The following is a 14,926-nucleotide window of genomic DNA, read 5'->3' on the forward strand; positions in this document are numbered from 1 at the left end:
GTGTGTTGGCTGTAAGAACCCCTAAACCCTTTTTGGGGTGTCTGAATATTGCCCATTTTTTTTCCTTTTGGCAAGGTAGTGGTGTAGGAACAGCAGTGGTGTTTAAGTCCTAGTTTAACTCATTAAAAATTCCCCAAAAGAAACAAGGCTAAAAATGGAAACACAGTGAAAACACGATGTAATTATGCAGCCACAATCTTTCTGCATGTGAAGCTGCTTCAGACTAGTCTTAAAAACAAGCACAGAATGAACCTGCCATGGTAGCAGATTGGGCTCCTGTGTCTAAATTCAGACGACCTTTGATTGCCACACTGGTAAATAATGGATTGTGCCATCATTAGAACTTGCTTTTAGCGTTAAGATAATTTGCTTAACCACTGTTTCACAGACTGTTTCCCCTCCTCTTACTTGCTTAGGAGCTGAAGGCTCCCTCTGTTTATCTTTACCACTCAAGGCCAGCCAGCAATTTCCATGGCGACCCAACTCTTCTTAGCACAAGAGCACTATAACAGAGATCTAACATTTCACAGAAATGGTCAAAGTCAATGTAGAGTGACCAAAGCCAACGTAATGGAACAATACCATCTTCCCAGGCATATCTAGTTTTATTTAAACTTGTACCACCCAGCTATGTCAGCCCAAAATTTTAATCATCCCTACCTACATCTAGAGATGATGGGTAGTAAGATTCCACAGCTGGAAATTGTCTGAAACCACCTCAAGCTATACCCATTTGTGCTCACTTTCTCTGGGGAAAAAAGGGGGGCTGCTTGCTATGACTTAAGAGCAGCAAGGCAAATCTTGCTTTTGGATTATGCTACACAGAACAAAGTGTTATGGCCTTGGGCAGGACAATCAAAGTTTAGAGTTAAATACAGTATTTCACATATTTGAAAAGCAATAGGGAAGCATTAAGGGAAACTGGCTCTTTCTCTTTCCTCTTCCTATTTCCTACTAATTTGCAGCTAGTGATTTATTTAGAGGCGGAGGGAGCAAGTAACTTTGGTATACGTATTTGCAACACACACTATACTTTGGTTATGCTCCTTGAGGACCCCTGAGTATTAGAAAGTTGATAGAACTGTAACTGAACTATAGTAACATCAGCCCCATGAAGTGCATCACAGCATTGTAATTCTGAAGTCTATAGTGTTTGATAAAAAGCCGGGCTGGCCAAATGGTGTATTTTTGATATTCAAAATAACTTTTCCAGAATCGATACAAACTTGCACTGGTGAGAATCAAGCTTTTCCCTGAGCAGTGCAATGGGAGAGGAGAGGATGCAAAACTAAAAATACTGTAATAAGGCTAGAAAAAGTATGCACAACTCTGAGTAAACTGCACGGAGAGCACACTGCAAAACAAATATAATTATGCAATTAATATAATACATCCCCTAGATTTAATTTTGATCCCTCAAACCTCGGTGGCAAGTTTTGGAGAGATTAGACTCTTTAGTAATTATTCTTAAGAGGTAACAGAAAAACAGCTAACGCGTGGTTTTGGATCTAGGGTGTCTACTTTATACATGTTTTAATGCATGTTGATCTCCTTGGTGAATGGTTGAGTTAACTGCTGTTTGTTTCAAAAAAGGCTGGTGCTTTGTTGCACAGGATCACCAAATCCCAAAGGAGCATCCTTAACCACCACCCCATGCAATTATTTAAAAGCAGAATTTCATGCAGAAGAATATTAAAATCTCACCCATCTATCTTTGGATGGGTAGGAATGGACCCTGGGTATCATGTGAAAAAATGTCTGACCTCTTCTGTAGTACATAAGTCAAGACGGCACACTAGATGAGATCATGTTATATCAGTTTATAGGCATTTAAACTGAAGATCGATGCCTAGCATTACGATGAGGGAATGGACCAGACACCTTTCGTTGCTCCATTGTGATCTTATGAGGAATGGTTTGATGTTGCCAGAAATGGGTTGGCCACAAAAACTCAGCCCAAAATGTGCAATTCTGCTGTCCTGGAATACACTCACTCTCTTGGCCACATATATGTGATAAAGGAGAAGAGGTAGAGGCCCTGAGTTTCAATCAGGCTGGTATACTTTAAATAATGATGCCTCTCCTGTCCCCTGCCCCCCAGCCTTTGAGCACAGCATAACATGGATGATTAAGCTCTCTGCCCCCCGAGTCTGAAAATACGCAGAAAGGAAACCCCTGAGTCCTTCATACATCTAGGCTGAAGCCAGAAAGTGCCAGCTTTTGCCTCTCTGGAGAAGGTAGCCTGGATCCGTGCTGCAGTGGTTGATGGCATTTGGGGTCCGTCAGTGCAGGGTAATGCTGTCTATAGCAGAGGTATGCAAAGGCGAAGCCCATTCCAGAGCCAACCAGCACATCTTAAAGGGAACAGAAGAGAATACAAGGATCAGTATCTGACACATCTGGGTATCAACCCATATTATACTTTGGTAGTCAGGCTACCAAATTCATTTCTCTCTTCTTAATTTCTTGCAGAGGCAATAATACCAAAGCAGGCAGAGCTGGCTGGAAGTTTTCCTAATCTTAAGCGGCTGGGTGATTTTGTTTTGAAATTGGTTTATTCTCTTTTAGGGTTTACATGCTAGTCCCACCTTCATGTGTCATGTAATAGCAATTTGCTGCCACTAAGATTTGAGGTGTGGTCAGAGGATGCACTGAAATTTGCCATAACATCCCAGCCGGGGGGCGGGGGTGGCCTGAGTCCAGCAGGAGTTTTGGCAAAAAGGGAGCACTGAGCTCCATCTGTTCCTTTCCTTATAGCAGAGGTGTACAATCTAAGACTCCAAAGCCATTTGCACCTCCCCCAAAGTCTGGGCTTCAAAAATGGTTTATAATATGACAGAAAGGGAAAGTTATTAGATGCCCAACTGGAGAGTGGCCCTATTCCATTAAATCAAATCTTTTTTTTCTTTTTTTTTTTTGGTCCACTCATTTCTTGCAATGTTCCCACAATCGGGCCACTCACAAACGTGGCTCTCGGCCAAAAAACAAGCAGTGCTCCTCTGGGCTTTTGACCAATGGGGGCAATGGAATAGACTTGCATGTAGTGGAGAAATCACACACCCCCTTTCCCCTCACCTTGCCAATGATGTTTGTAATCACATGTGCGGGACAAGGCAATAAGCATGGCAATGAGGAGGGGCCCCAGGAAGGCACAGAGGCGCCAGGATTGGCCACGACCACCAGGTGCAAAGCAATGGAGCTTCCCTGCAATGTAGAAGGAGCCAAAAGCAAGCCCAGCGAAGGCAACTGGAAAACAGAAGACACCCTTATGAGATCCAATAAGGCAAACTGCCACCACTATCTGAGCTATAAACGCGAGGGAGCCCAAGGAAGAAACTTCTGCTTTTCTCCAAAAAAAGTGGAACGGGGACAATACTGGTAAGAGCAATCCTATACAGAAAAGAAAGTCATATCCTTTCAGTTACTCCCAGGTGATACAGTGCTGCTCCCCAAAACAAACAAAAAGCATTAAAATAAATTAAAAAGAAAAGGATGGGAGTTGAGTACAGGAATTGAAGGAAATGACATTATAAATTTTATAGTGGGTAAATTGCAATTAGGTCCAATAGCTTCTGACCACAATAGATATAGTGCACTGTTCTGTTGGTGCCAGCTGAAATATTTTGCAATTAAGAGGGTTTATCAATTGTACTCTCCAGGAATGATAGATTGGGCAAACCGGAAGAATATGAGTGATTGTCTCAATGTTAATATCAGACCAATTACACGGTCAATCTTGGAAGAGAATATTCTATTCCTTTTATACAACCCTACAGAGATGAGGGGAGGGGAGGGGAGGGAGGGGAGGGGAGGGGAGAGAAGAGAGGAGAAGAGAAGAGAAGAGAAGAGAAGAGAAGAGAAGAGAAGAGAAGAGAAGAGAAGAGAAGAGAAGAGAAGAGAAGCTACTTCTCTGTCTCTTCAAGAGACAGCTGCTGAATTTATTACAATTTACTCCCAGATTAGGCAATACAGAGGAGAGGGAGGGGAGGGGAGGGGAGAGGAGGGGAGGGGAGGGGAGAGGAGAGGAGAGGAGTGGAAGAGAGGAGAGGAGAGGAGGAGAGGAGAGGAGAGGAGAGGAGAGGAGAGGAGAGGAGAGGAGAGGAGAGGAGAGGAGAGGAGAGGAGAGGAGAGGAGAGGAGAGGAGAGGAGAGGAGAGGAGACAGACCTACTGAATTTAATACAGTTTACTCCCAGATTAGGCAATACAGGGTTGCAACCTCAGTTGTTTCTCAACATGAATGCAGTTAAAACAGGGAGAAACCATATGGGGCTCTACCGGTGTTGGACTGCAGCTCTCATCACAACATGGCCCAGGCTGGCCAACGATGACAGGAACTGAAATGCAGTAGCAGAGGAGGCAGGGGATGTGGCTCATCCCTGAGATAAACCCATTTTTAAAAAGCGTATTGCGGAGAAAACACGCATAATTCCAACCAAGCATACTGGTTGCCCCCCCCTCCCCCGGACAAGCCAGCTAAAATGGAAAGGTTTTATATCCTTTAACTTGTAAAGCACCTTTGGCTCGGTTAAAAAAACATTGTGAAATACAGTGAAGCAAAAATGCTCATAAAAAAAGCTGAGCCCAAAATCAAACAAAAAAGGTTACTTCACTCTATGATTAAAAAAAAAACAGGCCAGAATTGTCTGGTCTTTTCCATGGAAAGAAGCTGAACTAAATTCAGAAAAACTCTCCTTCTTTGCCTACAGCACTTCGATTGCACTGTCAGCAGCTGATTTAAATAAAGAAAGGATGCCTAGTAAGACATGATGTGATAGCACACTGCAGGTCTAGCTGAAAGGGCAAAATAGCATGTCCTTAATATATGTACTAATTTTTTTTTCTGGCACAGGCAATGAACAAGTTAGGACTAATTCAAATCCAAATGCTCTCCCTTTTCCAAACCACTATAAAGTGAGAAATGGGCATCTTCTCTAAAAAAAAAAAAACCCACTGAGGCTGTGTATCCCGACAGTAAGATGCTCCAATGAGCACATATACATAATGGAACGTTTGCACAGAGAGAGGACAGACGAATCACTCTGGATTCTATGGCAATCTACAAAGAGCGGTTATCTCACAGGACCTAATAACATCTGAATGAGGCCTCGGGGGAAAGAATCACATTCATAACTACTACAGCCTCCCTTTCCTTTAAATACCTGCCTAGGGTTTTCTTAGATTCTTAGGTCAATTCTGTAAACTGAACTGGAACATTTTAAAAAGTGGCCTTATGCCATATTAGACTGTGACCTGGTTTGTACATCACGGTAAAGATCCTTAAGCAATATGTTTCGTTTGAAGTTAAATATTTGCAAACCCAGCCATTCTGACTTATAAAGCATGATTTTATGGCTAAATGTGTTGTGTACAACCAACCAATTGTGGTTTATTCAATGAACTATGGTTAAGCAAACCATGCCTTAGCACAATATATGAGCCAGGACAATATGTTCCCTCTAAACAAAGGTTCTTGGAAGGGCTATTAAGTGTCCCCAAACCAGCCACAATTCTGTTGCCAACTCTCTATGGAGAACTCACTATCCATGACTACCATCAAATTTGCACTCACAGGAGGAATGTCCACTCGGGAAGCTCTTGCGCCCTTCAATCACTACTTGTGCATCCCCTGTGCACAAGAACTGATGGGTTGCCCGTCCATCTGGAAAGCAGCGGTAGAAAAAATCAGGCCGAGGCCTAGAGGGAGGGAGGAAAGAAGGAAGAGAAGCATAGGTTAAGGTTTCTTGACGCCAGGGAGGTAGGCAAGAAGAGCTGAGGCAAAGAGCCAAATGGAATCTCCAACTTTGCTATGACAGCTGGAGACTCCATTGTGGTCCATGGCTGAGTAGGGCCTTGCATCTGGATTTCCAAGTCCTACATCTTACCTAGGACATTAATAGCCACGCATACCACAAACACAAAAACAGGGCAGTCCTCATGGGCCAGATACTCCTGTCCTCTCCACCTGGAATAGGTTGGATGGTATCAGGGTAAAAAGCTTTAAGGAGAGAAACCTCACCGCTTGTGGCCACCTGAAGGAGAAGGCATCTCCATTACATTCCTTCCTCTGTGTGGAAGAAGGGAAGTCTTTTTCTCTACCAGTGGCCCTTTTTATAAAGGTGGAGGAAGAGAGTGGAAATACGGTTTAGGGGAGGGAGGGAAGAAGGGTTGGGCCCGATATGAAAGCTCCATAGCTACAGCTATCTCACCATTACCTTAGCCTGGATTGCAGAAAGTAAAAAGTTAAGGAGCAATGGAGTGAATAATATTGTTTCTGATCAAAGATGGGATGGAGAGGCCAAAGGAAGGTAAATGATACTTTCAACATTCTCCTTTGGATGACCGCTTTAAAAACAAATGCAAGGGAAGAGTTCTTTTGTTACTTATCTAATATTACAGGAAGTGTCCCAACATTGCATAGTTCCTCTTCCCCACTGCAGTCTGGTTTGTTTCACTTCGCCTCTGCTCCTCTCACACTACTTTCTCAGAAGACCAGCCCTGCCTAGCAGCAACCAGAGTAGGAATGGTAGCTCTTTCTCTAGAAAGACCAGCAAAACATCTTACCTGCCCACGACCAGCTTCACAGCGTTGGTGAAGATGCCATTCAGGGCAAGGGCCAGGCTAACAGCTGCACCGAAGAAAAACAAAAGAAGGTAATTCCAGATTAGATCCCTATGATGGAGAAGGATCTACTGTGCTACAGCTGGGACTGAAACACAAGTACAATATCTTTAGAGCAATTCATCTAAATGGGTCTCACATTTGTTTGTGTGGGAAGTCCAAATTTGGGGTTACCATGAACAAGCTGCTTGGCATCTCCTGCCAGCAGGTATGGTAAACGAACTATGGAAACATGGGTCTGTTACTGCAATATGCAGATGGATTCTTGGTTTGTTGTTCCTAACAGTTTGGGAATTGAAGGCAAGGACTTTTTTGAGAGGGAAAACACAAAGCTTGTATCAGTGTCTTCCCCACAGTAGACTTTCTTCCAAACATTAAGGCAACAACACGCTTCCCATCCCTTCGCTACTAGACAAATATGACTAATTTGACATGATGAACCTGCTGCCCTATTCAGCAATTTAATGCACCACCTACTTTCTGGAAACACCATCCCCCTGTGCTCACCTAAGCACGCCTCCCGGGTGTCTTCTTTACCAGCCTTCATGAAGAATTTGGCCAGGAAAATCAAGACCAAAGGGGACAGGAAGGAAATGAACTGGAACAAGAGGACCAAGATGGGATTAAAATCAGTGGTACCCTCACAAAAGCAAATCAAAACTGCAGAATGGGGGGGGGGCACTGGGGGTTGTTTATCCTTTGTTTTCCAAGTGGTAAGCTTTGAAACAGAGCTGTACAAACTTTTTCAGAGCAGGGGCTGTGCTTGGCTCTTTGATTGCCTGTTGAAGATTATGCTAAAATAGGTTTCAGAAAAATGGGTATTTCTGCCAAGAAAAAAAAAAAAAGTCAAGCAGCATGCATAAGCCTTCATTTAGACCAGTGTTTCTCAACCTTGGCGACTTTAGGATGTGTGGACTTTAACTCCCAGAACTACCCAGCCAGCACAACCCTACATGGCATGGGTCCAGGTTACCTGATGGACCATCTCACCTCCATCACATCAACCTGTCCCACCCGGTCAGGCAGAGAGTGCATATTGCGACCCCGTCAGCGAGAGAATGTCAGCTGGCAGGGCCCAGGAGGAGAGCCTTCTCTGCTGTTGCCCCCGCCCTTTGGAATATTCTCCCCTGAGATGTGGCAGGCCCGCACCCTCCCGGCTTTCCAGAAAGCACTAAACACCTGGCTCTGCCAGCGTGCATGGGGTGATATGGGCTCTAATCGTCCTTGGGGCTGGTTAGTGCCCTGATGACACTCCCTGAGTTATTCGCCAACTCTCCATCTTTCTTGCAATTTTTTTATTATTAAGATTGTTTTTATATTGTATTTTAATTGATTTTATCTCTGCTGTAAACTGCCCAGAGTCATTTCAACAAGATGGGTGGTAACAATTATTTGTGTGTGTGTGTGTGTGTAAATAAATAAATAAAATAAAAAGTTGCAGTGAGAATGAACAAACCACTTACAAACATGGGTTTGGTGGGCACGTGGTCAGACTCTATGTAGGGGTTTTTATAGAGCCACATTTCTTCAGGCTGTATGACTCGTTGGAAAGGAGTCAGAAGTTCAGTGAACCTAAAGAAAGTAGGATCAGAAGATGTTTGGATCTGCAAGGATTACGGGCTGTTTTCCACAGCAACTTACAGGATCACGTTGCGTTTCAGTTGCATGGAATCACACAAACACACATCCTAGGTACATTTGATACACTATAACACACCTTACCCGAGTGTTTGTAAACATCTATTGGCTAGCTTTGCGCTGTCATAAAGTATCTAAACCAGCACTGTAACAGCCCAAGCAATACAGCACAGCCCATCATCCCTATTGAAATATCTTTAACCTCATCCCCCCCAGGGGAAAAATAAAGGTTCATAATAATCAAGTTTATAATCCAAAAGACACAACATGCAAAGAAAAAGGGAGGAGGATGGCGGTTCTTACGACCAGATGGGACAAACCCAGCCTTTTTCTCCCTCTGTCCTGCAGTTCCTTAATCCATCTGACAACTTTGGGATATGCCTATATATAGAAAACGGAACGGAGGTGCCTGCCTGCCTTTGATGGGGACTGGAATTTTTCTTCCAGTCATTTGCAACCCAGGCGCTCCCTGAAGGTCGCTGGCCTATCCACCCATCGCTCCTCTTCCCTGAGGTGAATTGCAATGCACCACAGCCACCTAGGTCTAAGGGCCTCGTCCAGCAACATATACTGAGCCTTCCCAAGCTGCTGGCTGGGAATTCGGGACCTGGAGGGCCCTAACATCTGGTGGGCATGTGGCCCGAAGCCGCCCCAGCCGATCCTCCCACCCGCCCACGCTCGCAGGTTCTAAAAGCGCCGGCCACCCTCCATCCCTGTCCACGCACCCCTCGCGGGGTGCCAGTCCGACGCACGGCCCAAGATGCCGCCCGGGGCTGCAGGTGCGTCCCTTCCTGAGGGCCTGCAGCCCACAGAGGCCGGGCAATGCAGCTCAGCCCAACCCGAGCCACGGCAACGCTGAGAAGGCCGCCCCAGCTTTCCGGAAAGCCACGTAACGTCTCTGCAGCCCGGGAGAACTCGGGGGTGGGGTGGGGCGGGTGGCAGAGGGGAGGGAGGGAGAGAGCAAACCTGCCCACTGGCATTCCGGTAAGGCGTGGGAATGGGAGCCGTCCCCAGGAGGAGCGAGAGAAACGCCCCTTCCCTCTTCCGATCCTGCACCGCGACCCCCTCCGAGGCGGAGGCCCTCCCCCCCCCGGCACTCACAAGAAGAGACCCAGCAGCAGCGCGCGCACCCCCACTTCCAGCAGCAGGGCCAGCCCCGCCCGCGGGACCGGCCACATTCTTCACTCCTGCTGCGGCTGCAGCCACGCGGCGCGCGCTCGCCCGCCTCCCGGGACTCGGCTCCCTCCCGCTCCGGTCGGTTCGGGGCGGAAAGGGGGCGGAGCCTCGCTCGCCCTTTCTCTCCACCCCCGCCCCCCCCGTTTTCCAGAGGCGGCAGCGGAGCGAAAGCGAAGTGAGTCATCCTGGCTCTAGTGGGGGAGGAAGAGCGGAGGAGGGCAGAAAGGGGTCTTCGCTTGCTCCTTGCGTTAGCCCATTTTCGGGGGGGGGGGTCGAGGACAAGACGCCTTGAACCCTAAGCGATCAAGCGAGCTGAGTGTGGGACAGGGGGCTGAGCCCTCCAGCTCTGCACACCCCACCGCCACCAACCCAACCAAGGTGAACCTCAGTCAAGCCTGTTGGCCAAAGCCATCTGCGGCCCGGCCTTTGCTCAACTTGTTGTGTGAATACAGTCATTGTGGTATCATTGCAGAGAGTGATGGGGACTGTGATCCTTCCAACAGTTATCTGGGGCTTTATGTGAGCGAGTTTATCTATATATCATCTATTCCAACAAAAGAGACTGTCCATAGCTCAAGGCTGAAGTGTGGAGTCCTTGGTGCTCTCTGAGCTTGGTGGTTTGCTTGCAGACGTTTCATGACCCAACTAGGTAACGTCATCAGTGCAGGATTTGCTGTAATGAAATGTCTGCAAGCAAACCACCAAGCTCAGAGGGCACCAAGGACTCCATATATGTATACAGGATACATTAGCCTCTCCTCTCATTCACAGTCCGTGGTTAACCAGAATAAGGCTACCAGATGTGGATGGCAACAATCCGTTGACCACTAGATGGCCCTACTGACATTGCATAAAGGAACTGAAAATCTGCCTTACAGCTTCCTGAAGCTTCAGCTGGTGGACCCAATGGTGAGAGAGGAGGGGAGCGCTAATTCAGCAACATCTGGAAAGCCACTCTGGCATTTAGGTTTGTTGCAGCTATTGCTGAGATGATGCTTTTCTTCTTAGGAGGTAACCAAATATTAAATTAATGATTTGTGCCTGATTTCAGCAGGTGGTAGCATCTGGTCATTCGTGCCTGAGCTCAGGAGCTGAGCAGGATCAGGTTGGGTTGGTTCTGGTAAGGTGAAATATACATATATACACACACACACATGATGTATATGAGAAGAAGCTAATGGAAACAACTTTGATACAACATGGACTTCTTCATGAAACCTTTAATTAGTGCTTGAGTATTTCCCCCTCTTTATCCCAATTCCTTTTCGTTTTTGTGTTGAGCCTTCAAAAAAGTAAACACCTTTTACCAGTGTAATCCTTTCTAAAAGCAGTGTTCAGAGAGTTGCAGTTTCCTTACAACCTGAATTGGTCTAATACATTTAATGTGGCTTGCTTTCTTTTTAAAATCTTTATTGTGAGGGCCTGGAATCCTGATGTATTCTAACCACTCTTTGGAAATGGAGGTGACCCCCCCCCCATTTTATATGGGACACACAGTTTGGACTGATCTCAGCGAGACACTATTCTAATTTCTAATTAAGTGTTGACTGCCAAGCATCCTTGCTAATGGAATCATTTATCTAAAAAGTATTGATGTGTTTGGAAAAAAGGAATTGTGTATGTGTATTGCTTTTGTTTTGGACCTAGGAGATCTCTTATGCATCCTAAATAAACCCTCACAGCCCCATATTATTCAGCATTGCTTTCTCTCACAACTGCAAGTGTCAAGCTGTCTCCTATTCTTCCTTGCAAAATATTTACCAAATCTGAGATCAAAGATATGATTCTAGTTGATCAGTTAGACCCATTGGATGGCTGCACCTAGACAGACTTGGCTGATCTCATAAAGCTAAGATTCCGATGTGGTGAATATTCAGATGGGAGATCACTAAGGAATCCCAGAACCTGTAGGCTAGACTGGAAAGTAAAATGTGCACACACACACACACACACACACACACACTGTAGAATAAGTTAGCAGCAAGCCAAGAATACATCATGGACTTGTCTATGATGTCCAGGAGCTAAGCACAGCTTGGAGACTTGACTTGATACTCAACCTGATTCTCCAGAGGATTAAAAATTCCAGAGTATGAATTCCTATCCAGATTTGCTTTCCTTTTTCTTAGAAGAAGGGCTCTGGAGACTGAGTAGCGTCTGTAATATTTGCTTTAATTTGCATATATACAAGTTGGGCAAAGACAGAGACACAGATTGAACATTCCAACAGGGAACAAAATCGATTTTCTCACATCAGATGCCTAAGAAATCATCCTGCATATTAAAATGCTCTCAGAGACTCAAGCTCAGTTGTCTGTGTTTGGATTCTCACAATGTAGTAACACCATTCCTTCCTTCCTTCCTTCCTTCCTTCCTTCCTTCCTTCCTTCCTTCCTTCCTTCCTTCCTTCCTTCCTTCCTTCCTTCCTTCCTTCCTTCCTTCCTTCCTTCCTTCGGCTACTATGTGGTATAAGCCCAATCCATTATGATTTGAAAATTATGGTTTGTTAATAATGTGTTAACCCAGCCTCTTCAACAAACCACAATTAAATCATAGCTAAGCATAACGTGGAAAGTATATTACTAGCACATAGCATATTGTGCAAACAACCTTAGATCAGTGCTTTTAAACTTTTTGTATCTAAAGTCAAGCCAATCACTTCATCAAAGAATGGGCCCCCAGGAAGATAGAAACAAAATGTTCAGTTTTTTCCAGGAAGAAGAAAGAGATACCAGGCCTCTGTTATTATATGTATTAGTTATAACAAGTTTTAAAAGCATTAAAAATTGCAATCATACTATTGGCAATACTTTTCTAAGCTGGAACTGATACAGTGGTTGCAACTGGCTACCTCTAAATCCTGACTTAACCATCTCTCCCACCATATGACCAAATAACAAGTTAATGTTAACTATCGCAAAATGTTACTTTGGTTCTTAAGCCCAAACCTCTCTGAGATTTCTCACTCTGTTGAGCTGGGTGGTTCTTTGCCTCAGAGGACCCACCTGGAGGCTGTTGTTTCTGGCCCCCTTCTCTGCTCTCCCATCTTGGGGGAGGAATCCTATGCCAACTAGATTACTTCTGTAGATCACCAATGGCACATCGGCTTCTGAATGAGAAACAACAGATCACTTCTTTAGTTAAGTGCTGGAAGGCGGGATTCTTTTTGAATCATGTTATTTTTCTAATCGATGATGATTTTTTTTTATTTTTTTATTTATTGAATTTGTCACCACCCATCTCGTTGAACGACTCTTTCAAATTACTGCTTTCAAATTGTTGGGATCAGGCTTTACATTCAAATAATAATGATAATAACCCCCATCCTACAATATTACTAGCATCCAGATCACTGCTTCTCAGATACAGTGAATGGGAGCTGGGGGTAGGGAGAACTTTGGTGGAAGATGGGGCCCCGTGCCAAACATAGCAGAGCGTTTGCTCATGTTTTCTTTGTGGTGCCTCTAATGGATGCTCTTCCACGGATTACTTAAGAGATAATGACTCAGTTAATGGGAAGGAAAGTTCTGGCCAGTGAAGACTCTGATCAGAAACACAAGATTAATTTGTATGCACTGGGGTCACTCTGCTCTTGTGGATGGAAAATGAAGAATTAGACTTTCCATTACTGATATGAAAAGGTTCCAGGCAAATATTAGTGAGGCATCTGGAAATAACAGACCCATTTATGCCCAATTGGTAGGAGATGGGGCCAAATCACAGCATGAGGACTTCTCTTCTCCCTGAGAGTTGCTGACATTTATTGTGAGCTGAGGTCATACATTGCACTGAATCAGGGCTTGCTATAACCATGATTTATTGACTGCATCACAATTGACTGGCTTTGCATAACACGCTGAGCCATAAACAAACTAATCCCAAGATGACTGATCATAACCTAACCAAGTTAGTCAAGTGTTGGGGCCTACAAGTTGGGAATCATGATCTGAATTCAGTTTCCCCTTACAAAGCAGCTTGGTTTGTGGTGATGGCAGTTCGTTCATGCCTCATATGGTTATGATATTTAAACCAACCCATGTCCTATATGGATATTACAACATTTTATATCCAAAAGATTAAGATCAACCTTGGCTGATCTCAAACAGCAGGGTAAGACCTGGTTAGGATTTGAATAGGAGAACCCAGAACTGTAGGCGGGCCTGGAAACTTGAAAGAATATCTGGCATAATGCAATGGCAAGTCACCTCTGGTTCTGTTGCCAAGAGAACAATAGACGTCTGTGAAGTCCCCAGGCACAGAGGAAGGGCAAAGCGAAAGGAAGAATGGAAGCCTTCCCTTTTAAAGATGCAAAAGTTAAGGCCAGTGAAAAGATAACATGACTGTGAAAGGAGTCAGAAGTCTATAGTTTTCTTGAAAAACCTGAGCAGGTTGCCTTCAGAAGTCACCTCTCTTCCACCTCCCAAATAGGCCAGTTCTGGGTCATATAAAGAACTTTTGAGTCTTCCCAATCTCTCTTCATTTAAGATATAGGAAAAGAATGTGATGGCTTGGCAAAGTATTACAATACAATACTCTGTAATATGAAATATTGTATTGTAATAAAATACAATACTTGGTAACCCTTGGCAAAGTATTATAATACAAAGCTTACGTTTGTATTCCTACTGTGCATGCAATTGTACAGTATTTGGAGATATTTTTAAAAATCTGATGTTCTTCCATCATGCAAGATGACTCTAGAGGGTAGGTTTGAAAAATAGATCAGTTGTTGTGATGGAAATGAAAAGTGCCTGCAAGGATTATTTTCTTTAGGGGTGTATTTTCTCCTCACATCTATTGATAGCTGTCAGCTCATGGGAAGAGCCTTCTTTTCCCTCATCTAGAAATCTAATGAATAAACTTAGGACCTAATTATTCATTATTATTATTCATTTCACTGAAGACAATCCAGTCTTGGTACAAAATAGCGATAAAGGATTTTATCTTACCGATAGTGTGGCATTGAAACCCTTCCAACTGGCTCTATTCAATAAACCATGGATAAACTAACTTAATGTGACCTATGAATCCCACCACTCACTTACATTTTATATTTCTTATTTATTTTTTATGATGTTTTTAATCTTGTTTTTATTTTCCATAAGCCATCCAGAGTCATATGTTTGACATGGGAAGCCATAGACATTGAATCGATCAATAAAAATAATAAATAAATTTAGCCAGGGCTCACATATTGTGCAGAGACAAAATGTGGCTTGCAGACTCGTGGCTCGTGTGTTGTGTGAAGATATCGGGGTTTGTAAACAATGGTTTATGGCTTAACATAATCATTCAAACCTAGATTATTTAACAAACCAGGAGTAAGCACTCCGAGTTTCGAGCAAGGTACAAAATAGCTCTTAGTATTAAGAACTAGGAGGCCTTGGATCATATGCTCAGTCCTGGATATTCTGTGCTAGAATGGAGCTCACAGTCTTTTAGGGCAAGCCCTTCTCCACCATTTCTGATGGTGCCTTTATAAATGGGGGTCTG

General features: G+C 44.2%; 1 protein-coding gene and 1 long non-coding RNA gene across 5 annotated transcripts; one reads left to right on the forward strand and one right to left on the reverse strand.

Annotated features, from left to right (window-relative positions):
- Positions 1-1,805: 1,805 nt before the first annotated feature.
- On the reverse strand, positions 1,806-9,533 carry PLPP5 (phospholipid phosphatase 5). 4 transcript variants are annotated; one of them, XM_007432844.4, is made up of 7 exons: positions 9,359-9,533; positions 8,083-8,191; positions 7,127-7,217; positions 6,563-6,626; positions 5,571-5,695; positions 3,076-3,246; positions 1,806-2,354 (listed from the first exon to the last, which is right to left on the reverse strand). In XM_007432844.4, exons 1-7 carry the CDS (start codon positions 9,433-9,435, stop codon positions 2,185-2,187), a joined length of 807 nt encoding a protein of 268 aa, XP_007432906.3. In that variant the 5' UTR covers positions 9,436-9,533; the 3' UTR covers positions 1,806-2,184. The 4 variants fall into 4 exon arrangements, with proteins under 4 accessions (XP_007432906.3, XP_007432907.1, XP_007432905.1 ...); XM_007432845.4 differs by having other exon boundaries at positions 9,388-9,516; XM_007432843.3 differs by lacking the exon at positions 9,359-9,533 and adding an exon at positions 9,224-9,329.
- On the forward strand, positions 9,505-10,599 carry LOC148216206 (uncharacterized). Its single transcript, XR_015795858.1, has 3 exons — positions 9,505-9,608; positions 10,205-10,400; positions 10,485-10,599. It is a non-coding gene; the product is annotated as an uncharacterized LOC148216206 (long non-coding RNA).
- Positions 10,600-14,926: the final 4,327 nt, after the last annotated feature.

Source organism: Python bivittatus, unplaced genomic scaffold (assembly GCF_059951505.1).
Source record: "Python bivittatus isolate LINGU-HERP-01145 unplaced genomic scaffold, Pbiv_v1 ctg000320_np1212, whole genome shotgun sequence".
NCBI classification, from domain to species: Eukaryota; Metazoa; Chordata; class Lepidosauria; order Squamata; family Pythonidae; genus Python; species Python bivittatus.

What these genes read in the sequence shown, in the direction of transcription:
- PLPP5 (XM_007432844.4), bottom strand. Translation starts at nt 9,435, where the DNA reads ATGTGGCCGGTCCCGCGGGCGGGGCTGGCCCTGCTGCTGGAAGTGGGG. An exon ending in CACCCGGGAGGCGTGCTTAG is followed by an intron (nt 6,627 to 7,126) that starts GTGAGCACAGGG and finishes TCTTCGGTGCAG; the next exon opens with CTGTTAGCCTGGCCCTTGCC. An exon ending in GTGAAGCTGGTCGTGGGCAG is followed by an intron (nt 5,696 to 6,562) that starts GTAAGATGTTTT and finishes CCCTCCCTCTAG; the next exon opens with GCCTCGGCCTGATTTTTTCT.